Raw genomic sequence first — 26,236 nt, forward strand, 5'->3', positions numbered from 1 at the left:
GAGAGTCTCACACACTCACAGAGGAACCAGACGATGATGATCTAAGAAGGAACTGGGGACAGATCTGCCAAGGGGAGCAGAGTCCACTCTTTGGGGTCTGTCTGTCCGGAAACTAAGATTCTTGTACCTGTGGACTGCAGAGCTCCCGGCACCCACATGCAACCTACAATCTGGTAAATTGACCTCCAGCTTAATATCTCTAAGTCTTGTACCCTTATTGTTATATTTTACTCTGACTGCAAATCCACTGTAATTCCATTGTATAGCTTACTGTATATTTCTGTAATTATCTAGTGCGCCCTTAAGGCAATTAAACCATAAAATTAATCTTGGGCTGATGCTTTTACTCTGATTACGAATCTTAGAATACCCAGCGGGTAACAGGACATCCTCCCCAGCGGCTATTTGCTCTAGGTGCAGTTCCCTTACTGACCTGAGAGACAAAGGGGGCGCCGGAGAGCTGTGCCTGTGTAGTTACGTCACATTGGTGACGTGGGAGGAACGGGTCCTGTTTCCTCCACATTGGTGGCAGCGGTGGGATCAGAGTAATAGTGTGCGTGGGACCCCTACTCCCAGACACTAGAGACTACCAGCGGTAACTTTCACTGCTGGGGTCTTAAGGTCAGCCCAGCACTAGACGGTCAGAGTGTAAATATAATAAGTTGTGTGGGAGGTCAGGGTTGCAGCTGTGTCAGTAACCAGAGGTTCCCAAGATGGCGGAGGGCACCAGGAGTAAGGCAAAGGGGGAGGCCAATGATATGGTCTATGAGGAGGTGGTGGAGGACAATACCAATGAAGGTGAGGGGGAGCTCAGCCAGGGCTCCCCAAGGAGCCAGACCCCCGTGCTCAGTCCCGCAGTGGACTGTCCACCACCTGCCCGCCCCAGCCTGTCCAGATCGGAGGCCCTTTTCCAAGCGGCTATGGCAGAGTTCGAGGCTGGTAATGACGCCGCCCATGACAGACTCCTGGTGGCGGCAGAGAAAGCAGCGGAGCGTGAGCAAGCGGCGGCAGAGAAAGCAGCGGAGCGTGAGCAAACGGCGGCAGAGCGTGAGCATGCCGAACGTGTGCTGCAGGTTGCAGAACGCCGTGAAGCTGCGGAGCGCCGGCACCCACTGGAGATGGCTCAGCAAGGGCTTTTGTTGACGCTCCAGCCCCACCGGGGACCAAGGCTTCCAAGGTCCGGGCGGAGGACTTACCCCTGCTTGAAAAGGATGGAGACCTGGATTCTTTTCTGCTGGCCTTTGAGAGAACCTGCCTCCAACACCATCTGGCCCTGGATCAGTGGGCAAGGTACCTGACCTCCAGTTTGAGGGGTAAGTCCCTGGAAGTTTTGGGGGACTTACCTGCCGGAGAGGAGCAGGACTACAACAGCATCAAGTGGGCCCTGATCCAGCACTACAACCTCACCCCGGAGTCGTACCGCAGGAAGTTCCGGAGCCTGCAGCGGGCTCAAAGGACACCTGGACCAACCACATGCGGGCACTGCTGAGAGCTACGGAGCACTGGACCTCGGGTCTAGAGCTCACCACCCATCAGGAGGTCCAGGAACTGTTTGTCACGGAGCAGTTCTTGTGGAACTGCCCAGAGGACCTCCAGCAGTTCCTCCTTGACCGGAAACCAAAGGGGGCTTCTGCTACAGCCGCCCTGGCAGACGAGTATGCCAACAGGGCGTGCAAGCCAAAGAAGCCTGCCAGCAGCACCTGGAGAGGGGGTAAGCCCAGTCCTGCCCCTGTCCCCCCAGCCCCAGAGTGCAAGGGGTGTACCCCCCTGCTGCCCTCTCCAGGCCAGGAGCAGAACCCAGACGTTGTCATCATTGCAACCAGCCAGGACACTTTAAGGCTGCGTGTCCCCAGCGCCAGAAGGCCCCATCCCTGTCCCAGAAACCGTCCACTGTTTTGTGTGTGGGAGGGGGTGGTGGGAGGTCCCTGGACAATTACCAACCCGTCACCATCGGCCGCTCAGCGGTCATGGGACTGCGGGACACAGGCGCTGAACGAACCCCGGTACGTCCTGAGGTGGTGTCCCGTCAAGACTTGGTGCCTGGGAAAACCCTTTCCATCTCCGGAATTGGAGGTGTTGAACCGGCGCTGCCCGTCGCCAAGGTGTTTTTGGACTGGGGCGCCGGGAGGGGAATGCGGGAGGTGGGAATAACGCCAAATATTCCTGCCAATGTGTTGCTTAGGACCGATTTGGGGCGGCTAGTGTCTCAGTTGTGGCCACTAAACCCCCAAGTCCGGCTCCCTAAGAATGTCATGACTACTGTAAATGCTAATGTGTTGAATGTGCCTCCAACAGTGGAGGGAGTGAAACCTGATGGTAAGCCATGCACTGACACTACACACACAGGGCTCACAGTGAGGACAGGTGAGAAGACTGCAGGGGAGAGCTCAGAGGTGGAGGGAGGGGCTGCTATGGGCAGTGTAGGGCCCCTAAGTGAATCCAGCCTGCTGAGTCTAGGGCCTCTGCAGAAAGAGGAACAGGCCATGGGGGGAGGGGGTGTCCCGGGAGAGGAGCCACCAGGTAAGACCCCAGGGAAGGAGTTCCCCGCATCCGGGATGTCAGGAGGCCAGGGAAGTCTGCCTGACCCAGCGACTTGGTTGGGGACCGAGGGGAAGCAGGCGCTATCTGTGGTCTCAGCGGTCGTGGCCGCTGTTACCAGGAGTAGGAGCGCCGGAGCCCAAGGAGCCTCGCGGAGGTCCGACGGTTTCCCCCTCTCCGACCAAGTGACTGCCGAGTCAGACAGCGGCCAGGAGACAGATCCCGGGGAGCTGACAGAGGATGTGGCAGTTTCTTCAATTCTTGCGACATCGAGTCAGGGATTTCAGGCAGCGTTGGAAGCTGACACTAGTCTGAACGCTCTCAAGGAGCAGGCGGAACAGCTTCGCTGGAGTCCGACCACGAGCGAATGGTCTGGGACCAGGGACGGCTGTACCGGGTAACGGTCCAGCAGGGTTCACCGGAGGCGTGGCCAAGGGACCGACAGTTAGTGGTACCCTATTCGTTCAGGGCAGAATTGTTGCGGATCGCACACGAGATTCCCATGGCCGGACACCTAGGGATCACTAAAACCAGGGCCAGGTTAGCTCAGCATTTCTACTGGCCGGGAATGAGGACCGAGGTGATTGTCTACTGCCATTTGTGTGACACCTGTCAGAGGGTGGGGAAGGCGGGGCGGCGCCCCAAAGCCCCACTGGTAACTCTGCCCATCATTGAAGAGCCTTTCTCGAGGGTGGCTGTGGATCTCATTGGACCTGTGTCCACTCCCAGCCGCTCCAGGAAATGCTTCATACTAACGGTAGTGGACTATGCCACCCGGTACCCGAAGGCGGTAGCTTTGTCGTCCATTCGGGCTGACAAGGTGGCCACTGCCCTACTGGAGATTCTCTCCAGAGTGGGGTTTCCCCGGCAAATGCTCACTGACCGAGGGACCCAGTTCATATCGCAGCTGATGGAGTCTCTCTGTAAGCAGGTACAGGTGCAACATCTGGTAGCCAGCCCGTACCACCTACAGACCAATGGCCTGTGTGAGCGGTTCAATGGCACCTTAAAGCAGATGCTGAAGATGTTGGTCGACTCCCACGGGAGAGACTGGGAGCGGTATCTCCCACACCTGCTGTTTGCCTACCGGGAGGTCCCACAGGCCCCAACTGGGTTCTCCCTCTTTGAGCTCTTGTACGGGCGATGTGTACGGGGTCCCCTTGCTCTGGTGAAGGAAGCATGGGAAGGGGATTTGGCCACCCCTGGAGTGTCGGTCATTGAGTATGTCATGCGCTTCCGGGACAGAATGATGGCCTTGACACTGCTGGTGCATGACAATATGGCCCAAGCCCAGGCTGACCAGAAGCGGTGGTATGACCAGAATGCTTGTGAGCGGACCTACCAGGTGGGTCAAAAGGTGTGGGTACTGGTCCCCGTACCTCAAAACAAGCTTCAGGCGGCCTGGGAGGGTCCATACCTCGTGCACCAGCGGCTCAACGCTGTCACCTATCTGGTCACCCTGGACCACGCCCGTGGAAGGAGGAAGGCCTTCCACGTGAACATGATGAAGGCCCATCATGAGCGGGAGGCTTGTGCCCACCCAGTGTGCAACGTTCCCGAGGAAGGAGAGGTAGAAACCCTCCTGGATCTGCTCACCCAAGCCAAGGCTGGTGGATCCATCGAGGATGTGGGGGTTGGCCACCAGCTCTCAGAGGACCAACGTTCCCAGCTGGGGGGTCACCCTATACCCCTTTCGGGAGCTGTTCAGCAGCCTGCCCGGAAGGACTGAGACAGCCGTCCATGACGTGGACACCGGCAATCACCCCCCGATCCGGCGTTCAGCATATCAGGTCTCTCTTGAGGTGCAGCAGCACATGCGCCAAGAGATAGATGAGATGCTGAGGCTGGGGGTGATACAAGTGTCCAACAGCGCGTGGGCTTCGCCTGTAGTCCTCGTCCCTAAAAAGGACCGAACTACGCGGTTCTGCATGGACTACCGGGGGCTCAAAGCTGTGACGGTCACCGATACGTACCCAATGCCGCGCATTGATGACCTGCTCGATCAGCTGGCCGGGGCCAAGTACCTGACCATCAGGATCTGAGCAGAGGGTATTGGCAGATTCCCCTGACCCCTGGGGCACGGGAATGCTCTGCCTTTATCACCCCATTCGGACTGTACGAGTCCACGGTGATGCCATTCGGCATGAAGAATGCCCCTGCCACTTTTCAGAGGATGGTCAACACGCAGCTCGAGGGACTGGAAGGGTATGTGACCGCGTACCTAGATGACATCGCCATCTTCAGTCCCATCTGGGAGGATCACCTAGAGCACCTGGCGCAGGTGCTCAGGCGGATCCAGCGAGCAGGCTTGACCATTAAGCCGGAAAAATGCCAGCTGGGTATGAGTGAGGTCCACTACCTGGGACACCGGGTAAGTGGGGGAGCTCTGAAGCCAGAGCCCGGGAAGGTGGATGCCATCGCATCCTGGCCCACCCCCAGGACCAAGAAGCAGGTGATGTCCTTCTTGGGGACTGCTGGGTACTATAGGAGGTTTGTTCCACACTATAGTGCCCTGGCCAAGCCCCTGACGGACCTCACCAGGAAGAGGCTGCCCGTCGCAGTCGACTGGACAGTCGCCTGCGAGACAGCTTTCCAGGCGCTCAAGACCTCCCTTTCTAGCTCTCCTGTACTACAGGCAGCCGACTTCACGCGGCCGTTCGTAGTGCAGACTGACACCAGCGACTTCGGCCTCGGTTCTGTGCTCAGCCAGGTCGACACTACGGGCCATGAACACCCCGTTCTGTACCTGAGCCGGAAGCTCCTGCCGAGGGAAGTGGCCTATTCCACGATGGAGAAGGAATGTCTGGCAATTGTGTGGGCCCTGCAGTGTCTGCAGCCATACTTGTACGGACGCCAATTCACCATGGAAACAGACCACAACCCCCTCAGCTGGTTACACACGGTCTCTGGGACGAATGGGAGGTTGCTACGCTGGAGCCTCGCTCTCCAGCAGTATCACATCACCATTCGCCACAAAAGAGGCAGGGACCATTGTAACGCTGATGGGTTGTCCCGGAAAGGAGAGGTTGCGGAAGGGCGCATGGGGGAACACAGGAATGTGATACCCCCTAGCGCCCTCTAAAGCGGGGAGGTGTGATGAAGGAGCAGTCACCATCTTGGATATGGGGCCTAATGCTTGCCTCATGTCTTAGCTTGGCCTGTCCATTTTGGTCTGAGTTCACAAGAATTACAGGGAGGTGTGATGAAGGAGTTAACTGCTCCTACCCCCCAGGGCCTGTACGCATATTGAAGAAAGCAGGATTTAGTGCCCAATGTTGAATAGCAAGGTCTTTTAGTATGATAATGAGATAAGGCCCAAAACAGAACTTCAAAGCTTAAGCAGGAGCCACGCCAGCATGGGACAGGAAGGGGGGCCTGGGGGCTTCAATCAGAATATACCTGTCAGCTAGACTCAGAAATACACATCCATTGTCTCTCCCAGCCTCTCCGGCTCCATCCTAGGATCATGGATTATGAGCACATCTTTCGAGTTATGTACTTATGAAAAATATCCATGTGACCCTGAGGAAATCGCGCATCTGGCAGTGCGACTCCTGAGGTGGTGAGGGTTCTGGGGCCTGAGATACATAGATTGGCCACCCACAGCGACCCAATGGGGCCATATTTGCTCTCCACGTGACAGGCAAAACAAACCGCATTCACTGGTACCTCTCATGTCCTGATCCGATCATGCTGCTGGAAGTTACCCCCTTTCTTAGATATTGGGAATAAGTTCTGCAGGGAGCTAAAGGGTGGAGATTATTAGCCCACCCTCTGACACAGGGGAAGGAACCTAGCGTGCTTAACTAGCAGCACATGGCAGAGAGTCTCACACACTCAACAGAGGAACCAGACGATGATGATCTAAGAAGGAACTGGGGACAGAGCTGCCAAGGGGAGCAGAACCCGCGCTTTGGGGTCTGTCCGGCAACTAGGATTCTTGTACCTGTGGACTGCAGAGCTCCCGGCACCCACATGCAACCTACAATCTGGTAAATTGACCTCCAGCTTAATATCTCTAAGTCTTGTACCCTTATTGTTATATTTTACTCTGACTGCAAATCCACTGTAATTCCATTGTATAGCTTACTGTATATTTCTGTAATTATCTAGTGCGCCCTTAAGGCAATTAAACCATAAAATTAATCTTGGGCTGATGCTTTTACTTTGATTACGAATCTTAGAATACCCAGCGGGTAACAGGACATCCTCCCCGGCGGCCATTTGCTCTAGGTGCAGCTCCCTTACTGACCTGAGACAAAGGGGCGCCGGAGAGCTGTGCCTGTGTAGTTACGTCACATTGATGACGTGGGAGGAACGGGTCCTGTTTCCTCCACACCTCGTAAGGTGTCGAAAATCATCCCTAAAAAGGAAATCCTCTGAGCTGGCACAAGGGATGATTTTTTCACGTTGACCAACCACCCTAAGCGGGAAAGAGTATCTAGCGTGATGCCATAATTTTCCTCGCATGCCCGAATTCAAGGGCCCTTGACCAAGAGGTTGTCTAAGTAAGGCAGGACGACTATGCTCCGAGAGTGCAGGATGGCCATGGCAACTGCCATGACCTTTGTGAACACTCTGGGGGCGGTGGCTAACCTGAAGGGCAGCGCTGCAAACTGGAAATGTAGACCGTTGATGATGAAGCGTAGAAATCTTTGATGCGGAGGAAAAATGGGGATATGTAGGTAGGCGTCCTGGATATCGATAGAGGCCAAATATTCTCCCTGCCCCATATAACCGAACGGAGAGACTCCATCCGGAAATGTCTGATCCTGATAAATTTGTTCAGGAACTTTAGGTCCAAAACTGGCCTGACTGTCCCATCCTTTTTGGGGACTGCAAACAGGTTGGAATAGAAGCCTTGAGCCTGCTCATTTTCCGGTATGGGAATAATGACTCCGTTGAGCTGAAGCGATTTGATGGCCCCTAGTAAAGCTTTCTCCCGAGCATCCACCCTGGGAAGACGGGAAAGAAAAAGCCGTCCCGGGGGTACCTGACAAATTCTATCTTATACCCTGAGGACACCAGCTCTCTTACCCATGTGTCGTGTGCGACGGTGAGCCAGACGTGGCGAAACCAGAGTAGGCGGCCGCCTACCTTGCTGGTGTTGCCTGGAAAATGCCTCGAGTCATTTGGCTGAAGATCTTTGGGACCTTGGTCCCCTTGACCTGGGCTGGTGAGTACGCATTCTCCCCAACGGGTTGACTCTATGAGACCTGTTGATCCCTATCCTGGTTGGGGCGACCTGAAGCGGCAGAATTGGCCGCCGTAGTCCACCTGGGGTTGCAAAAGACGCGAAACCGTGCCTGAAACTGGTGACGAAAACAGCGGTTTGACCCTTTGTTGAGGGAGAAAACCGCTCTTCCCTCCTGTGGAGTCAGATGAGCTGATCCAACCTCTCTCCGCACTGATATGGTAGGGAAGTCAAGGACTTCTTCGACGTTGAATCGGCCCGCCATGTCCTTAACCACAGAGCTCTCCTAATGGAAAGTCCATTCGTGGCAGCGAGTGCCACGCAGTTGGCCGCATCTAAAGATGCATTAAGTAGTCCCCAGCCAGGGCAATCTAATTTACGATCTCTGACACTTCTGCTGGTAGGTCCATATCTTGCAAGGCTCTGTTCAATGATTCTGACCAAGAAACCATGGCCTTGGCTACCCACTTTGCCACAAACGAGGGAGAGACTGCTGATCCTGACGCCTCAAACACTGAGCGAGCCAAGCTCTCTATGAGACGATAAGTGGGATCCTTAATAGAAGACCCACTAGGTACGGATAGCAGGGTTTCAGAAGCCAAGCATGACACAAATGGATCCACCGTTGGGGATTCCGTCCATTTTTTACGGAGATCCGGAGAAAACGGATATCTCGCCTCGAGTGCCTTCTGGCCCGAGAAGCACCTGTCCGGCTGTTCCCTGTGTCATTACACTATGTCCTCAAACTCTGGGTAAGTGCAAAATACTCTATGGAGGCGCTTGACTCGCTTAAATGAAACCTCGTGACTTGAGGCCAAGGTGGAATCATCCTCAATCCCCAGAGTCTGGTTGATGGCTTCAATGAGGCTGTCAACCGTTTCTCGACACCCCGGCGTATCTAGGTCAAGGGGTTCATCCGAGTCATAGTCTGAGCCTTGCTCGCTATCGACTGCTGGTGAAGGAGAGCAAGAAGCAGAACTCACGGATGACGAGGCATCGGATGGACCGGGAGACGCCGTGTGGGTTTGTTTCCCCTGCGTCTGCCTGGAGTGAGAGCAGCCCCTGCAGGCAGGAGGCTCCTGTGAGGTAGAGGACCCCTCTAAGACAGGCGAGTCACTATCCCTGCCCCTATCTGGGGCACGAAGGGACTCGATTGCTCTCGTAAGTGATGCCATAGATTGCGACAAATATGCAAATAAAGTCCATGGAGCCTCATTTAATAGTCTCAAACACGGAACTAGCTCCTTTAGGAAACCACCATTACCACCATATTAAGTGGCCCTATAAGTCAATATCCAGCTCTTTACGAGTTTACAGATATGACAAGGGAAATACCAAGGCCAGGTATCCATCCACAGACAGCTGTTTCGGGGTGTTGCCCCTCATCAGTGTGGAGTAGGATTATGGCTAGGTGGGAGCAATGCCTAGTAGACCAACATCACGAAACAATCACTGACCACAGGGAGACCAGTCACAGAAAACACTGCGGCAGCCGGCAAAGGCGCTCAATCAGTGAAATCCTAGGTGCATTGCTCCCTGGGAAATACGAATATGCAAATAAAGTCCGCAATGCACCTAGGACTTCACTGATTGAGCGCCTTTGCCGGCTGCCGCAGTGTTTTCTTTGACTGGTCACCCTGAGGTCAGTGATTGTTTCGTGACATAGATTGCGACAGTGATAGTGCCCATTCCGATAGTGCCCATTCCGGGGGACTTGGTACACTGGGCTCGGTCGCAGGGGAGGGCTCCTGGGCGCGTTCGGACTCGCAGGCTTCGCATAATCGCTTGGTCTGCGCCTGCGGAAAGGCGGACCGACAGGAGATGCATGCAGCGTATAGAAACGTGTGCGTCTTAGCTTTTCCGGACATGCTGTTTCTGCCAGGCATCAGCGCTGCAGACCACTGGGCGAGAGCACTCCTCGTATTCACCTAGCGTGGCCTCTCGGGGGGTTGGGGGGCAGCACTTACCCCAGTCCTGTGTACCCAGCATTCTGGTAGTGCAGAGCACTGCTCCAGTTCAAACAGGTGCGCGCCACAACTGCGGGCAGGCGGCAGGGAGAAAAAAGGAGTCCTGGGGTTGGTACTTCCTCCTGCGGCCTAGCGTCGGCCCGAAGCCAGGGGCTAAAATTTCTTCGGTGCCCGCCCAGGTTACAGGGGGTGGGCCCGCCGGACATGGCGCGATGAAGGAGGGCGAGACTTCCGCCCGCGGCCTAGCGACAGCCGAAGCCGCGGGCTGGATTTTCAGCGCCCACCGGGGGGGGGCAGACACGCCGGCCGATGGAGCCAATTCCGGGAAAAAGGTGATCGCCGGCGAACACCAGGAAGCGCTATTTTGTAGCGGACGCTGCCGCTCCGACCCGCAGAAAGAGGCTAAGGGCTCCAGCCCTTTGGAACGCCACAGCAGGAGCCCTCCCAGGCCACCCTCCTCCGTGATGCTCCAGCTCAGGTAGAGGGGAGGGGGGCCACATAAAGGACGATGCAGGCAACCTAGCTCCGTCTTACCCTTCAAAGGGTGAGAAGAGGGACCGTCCGCCACCTTGCAGCACCGCAGTCTAGCATTGGTGGAGCAGTGGGGGCCGCACGGACTGCCTCTGTACAGCCTAGGGTTTCAATACCTTAGGGTGGTCAGGGCTAAGTCCGGCATCATGTCCCACGTCGCGGAAGAGGATACGTGGAGGCGACACTCGCACATGCTCGCTCGTTGTTGGTTTGGGGAGATCAGACCCTTTCAACAGGGTCCGTCGCCCATGTCTCATCTTCATAGAAGAAAAAAAAAAAAGAAAGTCTGGAAACAGACAGACGTGTGCCTCCAACAGACACTAAGCAAAAAACTGTTTTCCGCCCGTAATCGGGACGAGGGTGTATACGGCGGAGGAGCTAACCTCTTTTTTTCCCCACTTCGTGTCAGCCTCCAGGCGGCAGTAGCATACACCCACAGTACCTCTGTCCCCCAATGAGGCGAATGAGAAAAGCTGTGCAGAAATAATTTTTTAGTCCGTTTTTACAAAACTGATCTCTGCCGGATCCAATTTTTTTTATTTTATATTTTTTTACATTGAAGTCTATGTAAAAAAGAAACCGGTAATTAGAAATCCGTTTTTCTTTCATTTGTGGCTTGATCCAGTAACCAAAAACCAGATCCGTTACAAAAGAAGGAAAAACAGATGGTTAATTCCATAGACTTCAATGTTAAAAAAAAAACAAAAAACACAGACCGAGCAGAGAGCAGTTATTTAAATATGGCCGAGAAAATGGTGTCTGCACAACTTTTGCTGGTGCGTGTGTGATTTTGTATGCATATGTGGGGGTAGGTGTATGGGGAGAGGGCTCAGGAGCATATGCCTTTAACAGCAGCAACCATGGCTTGAGCCAAATGCTGCCGACAACCCCTTAAATACCACTGTCAGTATATGACCTCATCGTCTAATGGGTGCAATCGCACAGAAATGCTGTTTTGGGTGCCTATAGCCCCAATTTCCCCAATAATGGAGGCGGTACAGCACTGAGAAATCTAAAAGTGACCATGTGGATGACACTAGAAGGGTTAAAAAAAGTAGACTAATAAATAAAGTCCAAGTCCTGTGGACATCAAAGAGGAGGTTTCCCCACTTAGGACTCCTCATTGTGAGCTAGAAAAGGGAAAAACTTGGTAAGTGGATTTAATTTTGGGACATCTTGTGGAGTGTTTCTATTACAAGATAGATAAATCATTCCAACGAGCGCCATGCAAAATCATATTTGACCCTATAGTAGCTGCGTCCTCTCCTGACTGTTGTTTTCTGGAAGGCATTATATAAAAATCATAAGTAGAGCCTAACGCTACACATTGTGGACAACTGCTAACGAAGCATCACAAACTTTTTTTCTGTGGGTGGGGGGATAAGGGTGGAGCAGGGCTGGCGTCAGCAGCCGAGCAAGTGCCGGGGGGCACACTCGCTGTTTGGGACACCGGCGCGCTATGGAGACCCACGAGTGGGTCCTCCACTTGCTCCGGGCTCCAGAACTTGTAATACTTACCTCTCCCCGCTCCACCGCTGCGGCGTTTTCCACTTCTCCTTACTATGACGTTTTACGTCAGAGGGCGCGATGATGTCACATCTGTGCACCCTCTGCCTGAATATTCAGAGCAGAGAGCCGGTAGATGGCGACGGTGAGTCCCGAGCAGAGCAGCAGCCAGTGAGGATTGGTGAGCATTTACATTTTATTATTATTTTTTTAATGGTTGGAGCATCTTATGAGGACAATTACATATGGAGCCAATTATATACACAGTATCTTATGGGGACAATTACAAAAGGAACATCTCATGGGACCAATTACATATGGAGCAGTATATGGGGCCAATAACATTTTTATGTATTTATTTTACTTATTTATACAGCGCCATTAATTCCACAGCGCTTTACATACATTATTGGCACTGTCCCCGATGGGGCTCACAATCTAAATTTCCTATCAGTATGTCTTTGGAGTGTGGGATGAAACGGGAGAACCCGGAGGAAATCCATACAAACACAGGGAGAACATACAAACTCCTTGCAGATGTTGTCCTTGGTGGGATTTGAACCCAGGACCTCAGCGCTGCAAGCAGTATAAGGGACCAATTATATATGTAGAATCTTATGGGGCCAATTACATATGGAGCATCTTATGGGGCCAATTACATATGGAGCATCGTATGGGGCCAATTACATATGGAGCATTTTATGAGTGGGGCCCATTATATATGGAGCATCCTATGAGGCCCATCATATATGGAGCATCGTATGGGGCCAATTACATATGGAGCATTTTATGAGTGAGGCCCATTATATATGGAGCATCTTATGAGGCCCATCATATATGGAGCATTTTATGGGGCCAATTACATATGTTGCATTATATGGGGCCCATTCTATTTGGAACAATATATGGGGCCCATCATATACTGGAGCATTATATGGTGCCCATCAGATACTGTATGGAGCATTTTATGAGGCCTATTCTGTATGGAGCATTATGTGTGTCCCATTCTGTATGAAGCACTATATGGGGCCCATCATTTACTGTATGGAGCATTATATGGGGCTCATTATACTGTATGGATCATTATATGGGGATCATTATTTTATATGGAACATTATATGGGGTCCATTATTCTGTATGGAGAAATATATGGGCCTCATTCTGTAAGGACCACTATATGGGGTTCATTATTCTGTATGGAGCACCATGTGGGGCTCATAATACTATATGGAGCACTACATGGGGCTCCTTATTCTGTATGGAGCACTATGTGGGGCTCATAATTCTGTATGGAGCACTATATGGGGCTCATTATTCTGCATGGAGCACTATGTGGTGCCCATAATACTGTATGGATAACTATACTGGCCGGTTTCTGAGCTATTGATATCACTCATGTAATGTAAGAAGTGAAATCTTTGTTATTGTACTATACCTATATTTCTCTGCTGTATCTGTGCACAATGAATTGTGGTATGTGTTAAAGGGGCACACTGAGACACTTTCACTCGGGGTCCATGAAAACCTAAAGCTGGCCCTGGGGTTAGGCATTATTCCTAACATGAAAAATAACACAGATTTGGAAAGTATTTATGTGATCGTATAACGTCGAGAATCAGACACTATAAAAACACTTGCCTCTTTCCTCTTGGGTAATGCCGTACATACTCTCCGACATCATGGGCAGCCACGGCAAGGACTTGTGGGTCATCCGAGACTTCCAGGAGTTTTGTTAGGATCCTACAAAATGATTAGTAAAATGAGGCCAATTAAAGGTTTCACAATAAGTAACATTTTTGGCACTTGATCTTTGAGGCAAGGTCAATGTTTACTGCACTTCTAATACACCATACTCTTTTTTTGGGGGGAAAAGGAGGACTTTTTTGTTCATGACGGCATTTATAAAATATGAAATGCTCAGAAGACAACCAGATTAAAACTGCATATTGATGACTCATAGATATGCCTGTACTATAAAAAAAAAGCAGATGCTTTATCAGATCTGACCTGATTGGGATCTTCAGTCGTTCCAGGTGCCGCCGCAGCAGTTATTGCCGATTGGGTCACACTGGAAAAAACACTGAGAAACAGGTTTTCTTTACCAACTTTATTTAATTGTACTTGGCTGGTCAAAAATAGGTATATATGGTTTTTTTTTTTCTACTTTGCGGTGTATTTTTCAACAAAACGTCACGTGGTATTCATAGGAAAGTGTATGAGGCGTGGTATTCGTAGGAAAGTGCAAGCTGCTATGCTTTTCCATACATTGAAACAGATGGTATGCAGCCACATATTGGCTAGGCAGAGACCAAAGGAACCCACATTTAGCCTATGACTGGTAAATTGTGGATTATGGGAACAATGAAGTACAAAGGTTCTCATACACATTAGACTAATGTCAACAAACGAGTTTGGCCTACACTCTAAAGTGAACAGAGATGCTGACCACCTTATCGTTGAGGAAGATGCTGATCAGTCATGACCAAGTTAAGACATCCAATCGCATTGTTCTCCCACATATAAGCTCCCGGCAGACATGTCTGTCAGCGGCTTACTCATGGAAAACCTAGGATTATTTGGCTGAACGAGTGCTCCTGAGTATGGGAGAGACGGATGAGATCGCTGTCAGCTGAACGATTGGGTAAAGAATTGTTTGGGCGACAGCCATCTAATGTATATGGCTATCTTAAGGCTAAGTGCATATGGTATGACAAAAGGCTAATGTACTCTATTATATCTATTCTCAGACACTATTTGAGATCATCTTTATTTACCTCTAGCTTGAACTTCCCAGAATTTTGCTCTTCTTTATGTGTATACTATGAAGATGCTGGATCGGACTAGCAGATAGATAGACACATATATATATATATATAAACACATACACACATATATATATATATATATATATATATATATATATATATATATATATATATACACACACATACACACACACATACACAGTGGCATGTAAAGTTTTGGGCACCCTGGTTAAAATTACTGTTATTGTGAACAGTGAAGCAAATTGAAGATGAAATGATCTCTAAAAGGCCTAGAGTTAAAAATGATACATTTCTTTTTATTTTAGGCAAAAATATATCTGAATATATATTTTTATCCTTTACATTTTAAAAATTACAAAAAGGAAAATTGGCTGATGCACTCTGCGTGGTTAGTACCTATCAATCAACCTTAAATTGCCAAATGCCAATCAATGTAAGCTCATAGCTACAAATGAATATCCACCAACCTGTGGCCCAATTGAGAGCCCACCGCGAAACATGAGCATAACAACCAATTCAAAAAATATCAAAATTTTATTGGTAATAAAATTATTCACATAATTACAATATAGCGTACAAGAACAAAGATTGGTGACCCAAATGATTCCTCAAAATAAATTAATATTGCCGCCTAGCACATGACATGGCGCTGAAATGCTTATATTTTTGTTTATGCGCAAAATATAACCCTGCCTGTGAAAACGGAATCCCCACAGCCCATTGCTGTGTAATAACGCCAGCCCAATGAGACCTCTTAGGGATACCACAGCAGAAATTCAAAAACCCAGGAGTCACTGCACATTACTACCCCCCCTATCAAACTTCCCTGCCAAAGTGTTAGCTACTGGCCAAATATAAGAGGGGGAAACGCGCATCCTGATTCAAATTGCCCTAAACAGGAGTGGCCATCATTACTTTAAGAAATGAAGGTCAGTCAGTCCGAAAAATTGGGAAAACTTTGAAAGTGTCCCCAAGTGCAGTGGCAAAAACCATCAAGGGCTACAAAGAAACTGGCTCACATGAGGACCGCCCCAGGAAAGGAAGACCAAGAGTCACCTCTGCTGCGGAGGATAAGTTCATCCGAGTCACCAGCCTCAGAAATCGCAGGTTAACAGCAGCTCAGATTAGAGACCAGGTCAATGCCACACAGAGTTCTAGCAGCAGACACATCTCTACAACAACTGTTAAGAGGAGACTTTGTGCAGCAGGCCTTCATGGTAAAATAGCTGCTAGGAAACCACTGCTAAGGACAGGCAACAAGCAGAAGAGGCTTGTTTGGGCTAAAGAACACAAGGAATGGACATTAGACCAGTGGAAATCTGGGCTTTGGTCTGATGAGTCCAAATTTGAGATCTTTGGTTCCAATCACCGTGTCTTTGTGCGACGCAGAAAAGGTGAACGGATGGACTCTACATGCCTGGTTCCCACCGTGAAGCATGGAGGAGGAGGTGTGATGGTGTGGGGGTGCTTTGCTGGTGACACTGTTGGGGATTTATTCAAAATTGAAAAATATTCAGAATTGAGAGTTCTCAGTGGTTGATACCTTTTAATGGCTAACTGAAAAGATGGTAACACATTGCAAGTTTGTGAAACTACTCAAAGGCATACTGAACCAGCATGGCTACCACAGCATCTTGCAGAGGCGTGCTATTCCATCCGGTTTGCGTTTAGTTGGACCATCATTTATTTTTCAACAGGACAATGACCCCAAACACACCTCCAAGCTGTGTAAAGGCTATCTGACCAAGAACAAGAGTGATGGGGCGCTACGCCAGATGACCTGGCCTCCACAGTCACCAGACCTGAACCCAATCGAGATGGTTTGGGGTGAGCTGGACCGCATAGTGAAGGCAAAAGGGCCAACAAGTGCTAAGCAACTCTGGGAACTCCTTCAAGACTGTTGTAAGACCATTTCCGGTGACTACCTCTTGAAGCTCATCAAGAGAATGCCAAGAGTGTGCAAAGCAGTAATCAAAGCAAAAGGTGGCTACTTTGAAGAACCTAGAATATAAGACATACAGTATTTTCAGTTGTTTCAAACTTTTTTGTTAATTATATAATTCCACATGTGTTAATTCATAGTTTTGATGCCTTCAGAGTGAATCTACAATTTTCATAGTCATGAAAATAAAGAAGGTGTGTCCGAACTTTTGGTCTGTACTGTGTGTGTGTGTATATGTATGTGTAATATATTTTATACATATATACACACACATACATATACACACACACATACACACACAGAATTGCGGAAAAGTATGTAAAGACAATATTAAAAGTTGTGACCTATGATCAGGACAATATACGTCCTGGGAAAACAGCCCTCACCGTACCGGTCGTGACCTTTGATCCATGGAAACGGCCGTAGTTCTGTTGTTGTCTCCATCTTTTCTCCCTGCCGCTATGTTTTAATTTGCTTTGAATAAAGAATCACTACCGGTATGGTGAGTGCTGCCTTTTTCTTTCTATAGGACATTGCCACTGCACTTTATATCCGGCAAGCACCAAGATTATCACCATTCTACCGGATTCCTGAGGAGCTGTCAAGCTAGGTAAGTTGTGACCAGCGTCTTTGTCCTGGTGCCGGGTTTTCCTGTTTTCTTATCCACTGATGATTTAGCGATATTTTTAATATTAAATAAATATATATATATATATATATATATATATATATATATATATATATATATATATATACACACACATACATATACACTGTATCTATAATAATAAATGCCCTAACCAGCTTCCGGTTGTAACAACTTCCGTCCAGTTGTAACCGGTGACGTCACCACACACACACACGCACGTTAACCCTCAACACACCACACCGCCTCAACACACACTCCTCTCACCTTTCACCTCCACTCATGTCCACTCACTCTTTCACTCCACATACGTTCCTTTCTCTCACTCCGTTTCTCATACTCACACCGTCATCGTCGCTGCCCCGACATCTTCCTCCGCCGCCGCGATCCAGGATCCAGACGTTCTCCAGGCCGCCGACATTTTGGATCCCGATGTCGCCCACGCCAGCGACATGTTCTTGCGGGACGCCATCTTGGATTTCGTGAAGTCCCGCGATATTCAAGATGGCGTCGCCGCAACAACAGGAGTGTGTGTTGAGGCGGTGTGGTGTGTTGAGGGTTAACATGGCAAGAGGTGTTAACGACGTCGGCGAAATCTCGCGAGATTTCGCCGACGCCATCTTGCATTTGTGAAATTGCGTCATTTAGCTCACGCCGACTTGTTGTGCGGACGCTTGGCATTGCCTGTACCACCATGACTACTGCTGCCTTGGTCCTATGCCTGTTTACTGCCGGTGTCTAATTACTGGACCAATTTGCCTGTACTGCCATAACTATTGCTGCCTTGCTACTCTGCCGGTGTCTAATTACAGGGCTAATTTGCCTCTACCGCCATAACTACTGCTGCCTTGCTCCTCTGCCGGTGTCTAATTACATGGCCAATTTGCCTATACCGCCATAACTACTGCTGCATTGCTCCTCTGCCAGTGTCTAATTACAGGGCCAATTTGCCTCTATCGCCATAACTACTGCTGCTTTGGTCATCTGCCTGTTTACTGCCGGTGTCTAATTACAAGGCCAATTTGCCTCTACCGCCATAACTACTGCTGCCTTGCTCCTCTGCCGGTGTCTAATTACAGGGCCAATTTGCCTATACTGCCATAACTACTGCTGCCTTGCTCCTCTGCCGGTGTCTAATTACAAGGCCAATTTGCCTCTACCGCCATAACTACTGCTGCCTTGCTCCTCTGCCGGTGTCTAATTACAGGGCCAATTTGCCTATACTGCCATAACTACTGCTGCCTTTGTCCTCTGCCAGTGTCTAATTACAGGGCCAATTTGCCTATACCGCCATAACTACTGCTGCCTTGCTCCTCTGCCGGTGTCTAATTACAGGGCCAATTTGCCTATACTGCCATAACTACTGCTGCCTTGCTCCTCTGCCGGTGTCTAATTACAGGGCCAATTTGCCTCTACCGCCATAACTACTGCTGCCTTGCTCCTCTGCCGGTGTCTAATTACAGGGCCAATTTGCCTCTACCGCCATAACTACTGCTGCCTTGCTCCTCTGCCGGTGTCTAACTACAGGGCCAATTTGCCACTACCACTTCATAACTACTGCTGGGCAATTACAGGGTCAATTAGTATCTGTTTACTCTACAATACTCCAGGACGCCGCCTTCACTGCCAGATAACTGCCAAATAGACTCCTTTACCTGTGCCAACATGAGTCATAACAAAAAGTATGCCAATGCCAGTGAAAAGAAAGCAGCTTTAGCACTACGACAAAAACAACGCCGTGCTAATGAGACTCCTGAGGAAAAACACCATCGCCTTGAGAAGATTAAGGCTTATAAACGCCGTCGCCTCACACACGAATCCCCTAACTCTAAATCCATAAGATTGGCTGAAGAAGCCTCTGCACGCCGTCACCGCCGACAACAGACGGCCTCTTCCTCATCATTATTATTAGACTCACAACAGGATGCTTCCACATCAGCATGTGGAACAATTTACTGCTACACTTCATCCCATATGCCGTTCACTGACATAACTAATCAGCAATCTGTTTCTGCCCTATCAATACCACCATTCAATACCGATGCACAGTATGCCAATGCCAGTGAAAGGAAAGCAGCTTTAGCACTACGACAAAAACAACGCCGTGCTAATGAGACTCCTGAGGAAAAACAGCATCGACTTGACAAGATTAAGGCTTATAAACGCCGTCGTCTCACACACGAATCCCCTAACTCTAAATCTATTACATTGGCTGAAGAAGCCTCTACACGCCATCACCGCCAACAACAGACGGCTTCTTCCTCATCATCTATAATAATAAATGCCCTAAGCAGCTTCCGGTTGTAACAACTTCCGTCCAGTTGTAACCGGTGACGTCACCACACACACGCACATGTTAACCCTCAACACACCACACCGCCTCAACACACACTCCTCTCACCTTTCACCTCCACTCACTCTTTCACTCCACATACGTTCCTTTCTCTCACTCCGTTTCTCATACTCACACCGTCATCGTCGCTGCCCCGACATCTTCCTCCGCCGCCGCGATCCTGGATCCAGACGTTCTCCAGGCCGCCGACATGTTCTTGCGGCGACGCCATCTTGGATTTCGTGAAATCCCGCGAGATTCAAGATGGCGTCGCCGCAAGAACATGTCGCTGGCGTGGACGACTCGGGATCCAAAAAGATGGCGTCGGCGAAATCTCGCGAGATTACGCCGACGCCATTTTGGATCCCGATGTCGTCCACGCCGGCGACATGTTCTTGCGGCGACGCCATTTTGGATCGGCGAAATCCCGCGATAGTCAAGATGGCGTCGCCGCAAGAACATGTCGCCGGCGTGGACAACGTCTGGATCCAGGATGGCGCCGGCGGAAGATGATGTCGGGGATCGTGGAGCAGCGGCGATGACGGCGTGAGTATGAGAGACGGAGTGAGAGAAGGGGTCGTATGTGGAGTGAAAGAGTGAGTGGAGATGGTGAAAGGTGAGAGGAGTGTGTGTTGAGGAGTGTGTGTGTTGAGGGTTAACATGGCAAGAGGTGTGATGCTATCGCATCCTCCCGATGCGATAGCATCGGGCCATAATCTAGTATATAAATAATAGTGCATAACCGCCAACATGGGAGTCTGTGGGGTTCATGCATAATATACCAGTAGTGGTCCTTGGGCAAGACTACTAACACTATAGTGCCTACCTCAATAAACATGAGAGTGTCACGAACAAAGAGTCATACCGGCTCGGATGTCGCCCGAATTAACAAGGTCCGTGTCAGATGTTGAGGTACCAGTACAATCTGATGATAAATGGGCTACTGGAACAAACCATTCATGGACAAGGCAAGAGAACCTGGATATGATAAAATGCTACTATAACAGCAGACCAAATGAGAGGGGATGTATGAAGCGTATGAGGATTCTCTGGATAGACATAAGACCTGCATGTCCACTGACTGAGAAACAACTAAATAGCAAAGCCACTGAGGAAGAATCAGGTCTTCAAAAATTCATTTATAACAACAAGCAAAAAGGCAGCAACACTTACCTGCCCAGGTCTAGAACAAATGCACTGCAGGGTGCAGCCAGCCCATATAGCAAGATGTTAGCAACACAGGTGCAAAATACCAGATTAACAGCCACTCTCCACATACCCATTCCTGGAGGGGGTGACTGCCCAGTATACAATTGCACAATGAGGGTCCGCATAGGGTACCGTTCACACAAGGGAACTGCATGGTGTCTGGTTCACAGCCTATTAGTAACGCCCCTACTATTCGACTAGGCGGGCTGGCCAGCCCCTCTCAATGCATCCCAGTGTGAACACCCCTCATACGAGACCAAACGTATTTTTGGCCAAAATATCAGCTAATACCTCACTAATCGGTAAAAAATTTTTTGCACTACATTTTTCGGGTGCAGCCGAGCCCAGACACGTTTGGTCTCGTATGAGGGGTGTTCACACTGGGATGCCAGTAGAGCACTTGCATCAATACCTACCTCCACTGTAACTCAAACTAATAAACTGATATATGCTACTGCCTCAGCACTCATGGAAATGCTTGGCTATACAACCAGCAAGAACACCACAAGTATGTGCCCCACTTGGAAAAGAAGGCTGGAGAAAAAAATCAAGGTGACACGAAGGAAAGTTAGCCAACTAACAGAAATACAGAAATGTGTAAAGATCAAGAATAGGACCCAGCTGGACAGTACAAAGACATGACCTCAGCTGAAGCTCTAGAGACTGCTAAGCAAAGGCTCACAGCACTCGCTGCAAGACTAGGGAGATACACTAGTGAAGCTGAGGCCAAGAAGATAAATGCCCTGTTCTCCAAAGAACCATCTAAAGTGTACTCCCAACTTCAGAACAAAAGCACAAAGACTGCAACTCCACCAATAGCAGAGACTGAACAATACTGGAGGGACATATGGAAGAAGGAAAAAAAAAAACACACAACACCAGAGCAATATGGCTGCAAGATCTGAGAATGAAACACAGCAACCACCTAGAGCAAGAACCAGACACCATTACAGAAGCAGACATCTAACATCGGGTCAAGAACATGAAGAGCTGGACAGTACCTGGCCCAGACATGATCCACACCTACTGGCTAAAGAAATTAACAGCGGTGCATGAACGCATGGCAAAGCAGATGAACCAACTGCTAGAAGAAGGCCACCATCCAGCTTGGCTAACACAAGGTAGAACAGTGCTGATCTTGAAGGATCCTCATAAAGGAACAGCTCCATCCAACTACCACCCAATATCCTGCCTTACAACAACATGGAAACTCCTGTCAGGCATCATAGCCACCAAGCTCCAGAACCATATGAACCAGTACATGAATCCAGCTCAGAAAGGCATCGGGACTGACACCAGAGGCTCTAAGCACCAGCTCCTAGTAGACAGAGCATTCGCTCATGACTCAAGATCCAGACAGACCAATCTCAGCACAGCCTGGATTGACTGCAGGAAGACCTATGACAATGCCATACACATGGATCTGTGAATGCTTGGCTCTCTACAATGTCAACAGGAAATTAAGAACCTTCCTCAGAAACTCAATGGGGCTATGGAGAACAACACTGGAAGTCAACTCAAGAAGACAACTAGCACAAGTGACCATCAAGTGCAGCATATACCAAGATGATGCACTGTCCCCATTGCTGTTCTGCATAGGCTTGAACCCCCTCAGTCAGATAATTACAGAGTCTGGCTATGGATACAAGTTCAAGGGTGGAAACACCATCAGCCACCTCCTCTACATGGAGTTGTGACCCCTAAGGCTAGATTCACACTAGCGTTTTTTTAGCGCTGCGTGCGCAATAGAAACGCATGCAAAAAAGGCATCATGCGTTTTGCATGCATTTGCTTTTTTTAGGCGCATGCGTTTTAACCAGTTTCTAGCCATGTTAACTCTTAAAACGCATGCGATTTTAAACGCAGGAGTGCGCATGTCCTTGCGCACGCCTGCGTTCCCATAGACTGTAATGTGATTTTTTTTTGCGCATTCCGTGCGCAAGCATGCGCATGCGTTTTTTTGACACAGGTCGGACGGACCAAAAATGCAACAGGTTGCGTCCGGCGCGCCTAGGCGCACACTACAAAAAACGCATGCGCACAAAAACGCATACGAACGCGTGCAAACGCTAGACCATGCGCCCCCATGTTAAAGATAGGGGCACAGGACGCATATGCATGGACGCGCACGATGCGCTGCGCTAAAAAACGCTAGTGTGAAACCAGCCTAAGTTGGAAGAATGGCTACAACAGATCCAAGGAGCAACATCTGAGCTCTCTGTCCAGAAAAGCGCAATACTGGGAACAACTAAGATCCTGCGCTCTGGTAGGGGACCCGAGATTGAGAAAGGACAACAAAGACCACCCCATTGAGGGGTGAGAAGGTAGAATATATATATATATACACATACATACATACATATACACACACACATACACATATATACACACACATTATACAGCTATTGTTATAGCGAGATGTAGATTTAATACATAAAATTCCAGCTACAGATCATGCACTAGACAAAGAGGGGTTGATAGCATTAATAGACTGATAAAACTAAATCAGAGAAAATATAAATAGATACAGATATACAAGTGGGCCCCTGTTTGCTTCAAAGGTTTTATACCAACTATAGGGATTCACACTCTCAGGTAGGCATTAGTTAGTGTTCACATAGGCAATGCCGTTTTGTCCAAACAGGTGCAGTCTTATTGCCTTCATAAAACTCCAAAGGATTCAAAACCAAAAACAGCCTCTTCTGGGCACAAAGGTATGAAAGCAAATAAACAGCTCATTCAGCAGGCACATATTTGTCAGTGTTGGCTGACCCGAAAAGATTACAGTCCTTTCTCCAGAAGAAAACTTCATATACAGAATAGGCCCAATCTCACCAGTCTCAGTATTGCCTTTCAGCCAGAGCTCTAGAAGCTTCCAGCCCTAAACAAAAGTGTTCAACTCCAGGCACAGTTCATACTGAACAGGCTGCAGCTTCCACATGGTTCTCAGCAGTTCCAACACACAGACTGCTCAGCTTTCCTAGCTGACCCATTCATTCATTCTCCATTCAGAGAGACCCTGGCACATCCTCTTTCCCAGCTACAGCTCACTTTTTTTTTTTTTTACAGGTCACTCACCACAGTCCACTCGATTCTCCCCTATCCAGTAGTCTGACATATATAGTGAAACCAGGCCCTGATTTTTGTAAAAAGCTAGGCAGGTGCACCTGATAAAATTTTGCAGAGGTAGGTGTTAACCCTGTCCTACCTGACTGCTACACAACAAATTAGCATTAGTATGTGTTCACATTATACTACTGAGGCACAGGATATATTACACTTGTTAAAGGCCTATGGGAAATAGAATAAATCAAAGGAAACATTACAAATACCTGAGCTCTGCTCTAAACGGATCCAAATCAATTTAATACTGAAAGAAAATAGCTGCACAAACAAGAAACTCGCATAACTAAAGAATATCAACAATATTAATGCATTTAAAATTAAATAACAGAAAAAATTAAATGTGTGTATCATATATACACACATGCGTGAATCGGCGCCTGTGTTGCGTAACCTGCTAGACCAGGTTGTGACAATGCCACAATGAGCCTCGTAGGTTAAGATCGGCATTGACAAAGCCTGCCCTTAGCCAGTCATCAACAGATATACACATACATGACTGTACCACTCATATACCTATATAGATCACAATCTGTACCCTATTGATAAGAAGCTCTTTTCTTACTTCAGGAGCTCATAGTTCTTCTCATTCAGTCGTGGAGCGTTCTCTCTCCAGAACTTCTCTGATTTGTGGACTGGGCTCCATTCCAATCTTCCAGACTTCAGCTCAGAACTATACTCATCAAACGAGCTGTAAAGTAGGGAGAGAAATGACACTATTGCCAAAATTGTATCAGGTTTATTAATATATATTACAGATTAGTCTTCCAATTGGCATTGTGTATCCCAGAAATCAAACAGCGGTGCAAAAAGGCATATTAACAGCATAGCACATAATATCCCTGGCAATACTGACAGCTGTAAGAAAACAAATCAATAAGGAAAAAGTAAAGGATGCAGTGGAAATTTAATTCTCGGAAAGTGAGTGCTCATTCTAAATATGCCAAGGTGTATAAAGGCTGCTTACTATTGTTCAAAGATGGCTTTCGAATACAAGATTCTGCTGTAGAGGAAGTGCCTCCCTAAGGAGCAATATATTCTAACAGGTCTATCCAGCGAGAAGAGGGTGGACTTTTCATGCTTGCAATATTTTTAAGAATTATAACTCATTCTCTTCCCACCTTGTCTGATTTACAGCTCCCCTGTCACTCTCCTGCTGCGGAGATCTCACACCGCTCGGTACACGCTGCAGTTGTCAGTCAGGCTGGGTGTGTAGAGATGGAATACATTGTGGCGTAGTAACCACTGAGTCCGCTAGGGGGCGCTGTGTGGATGTCGCAGGAGAAAGGATGAATGGCAGAATACTGATTGGCCATTATGTATCTCAAAAGTGGGTGGCTTTGGGATGGAGACTTATGTGTTGATCAGCAGTGATACTGCTGAGGTGTTTCAATGTGTAAGGGAGAAGTCTCCAGGTAACTAGAGAGATGGGCGGGCCTGGTTACCTACAAACCCACCAAGTGGGTGTGTTTAAAGCACTATTGTAAAGAATGTGTATAGGCTTGAAGGACCTGTGATAAGGTCAGTCATGTGACCCGGTGGGCGTGGCTATGGACCATATAATGTGGCCACGGTAGGTCACATGGGGGTGAATGCTGGGACCTGGTTGGTCCAGTGTGGAAGGTCCCGCTGAGATGGGGCTTCCTGCCTGACAGCACTTGTGGACGCTGTGTTTAATGGCTGCAAGTGCCTGAGAGTTCCCTGGAGGGAATGAATGTCTGCAGTATGGAGAAACAGCCATGAGAGAACCCTGACAGGGTGAGATATAACTGTGAGGCTGAAAAGCCTGCGTATTGGACATTGCTAACAGAGTGAAGCTCTGTCATGAACGCTATGCCGTTTATATATTGCTGGTCATGGTTTATGATGTTTAATAAACCGCATGGACCGTTCTGAGTTTATGGAAAACCTGTGCCGGGCTGAGTTTATGGAAAACCTGTGCCGGGTCTGATTTTGTGGATGCCAAGGGAGTGAACCCCTACTTAAATGACAGCGCTACCTCACAACACTTAGAATCATGAACCATTTTATTCTATAGCTGCAGGGATCATAAAATGATCATCTTAATTTCAAAGTTATACAGGTATTCTAACTTGGATTTTCAAAAGTACGTACACAAACCTCAGGTCTAAGTGATCTATTTAATAATATATACTGTTTAGATTATAATATATACTGCTTAGATTATGAAATCTAGTGACAGATTCACTAACTCAATGACAAGGTGCTCATATAGCGCTATGTAGGCTAATGCAAAGTTGCCAGATGCACGGATAAACATCTTGATTTCTCCTAAGCGTACGTATATTGCGTTCTGGCCCCTGTTCGGTGGCCCCGTCAGGGCTTACATACGAAACCCCGGTATAACAGGATTAGGACATATGCGCAGACGGGTCATAGACTATAATGATGCCAGCAGAGTGAACCTGAGCTCTGATGTGTATCTTTTTGAGTGGATGCTC

At 48.7% G+C, this 26,236-nt stretch overlaps 1 protein-coding gene across 4 annotated transcripts in view; it reads right to left on the minus strand.

Annotated features, from left to right (window-relative positions):
- ATP6V1H (ATPase H+ transporting V1 subunit H) overlaps positions 1–26,236 on the minus strand; it is a 215,105-nt gene that overhangs the window by 88,240 nt on the left and 100,629 nt on the right. For all 4 annotated transcript variants that reach the window (XR_012233809.1, XM_073583811.1, XM_073583809.1 and 1 more), the window contains 2 exons: positions 24,340–24,465; positions 13,375–13,476 (listed from right to left, as the gene is read on the minus strand). Coding sequence is in view for 3 of the 4 variants with exons in the window: in XM_073583811.1 (XP_073439912.1) it covers positions 13,375–13,476; positions 24,340–24,465 (228 nt within the window). In the remaining variant the exon portion in view is untranslated. The remainder of the gene's footprint in view (positions 1–13,374; positions 13,477–24,339; positions 24,466–26,236) is intronic.

Source organism: Dendrobates tinctorius, unplaced genomic scaffold, assembly GCF_039654945.1.
Source record: "Dendrobates tinctorius isolate UK_male_01 unplaced genomic scaffold, ASM3965494v1 ptg000081l, whole genome shotgun sequence".
Lineage (NCBI taxonomy): Eukaryota > Metazoa > Chordata > Amphibia > Anura > Dendrobatidae > Dendrobates > Dendrobates tinctorius.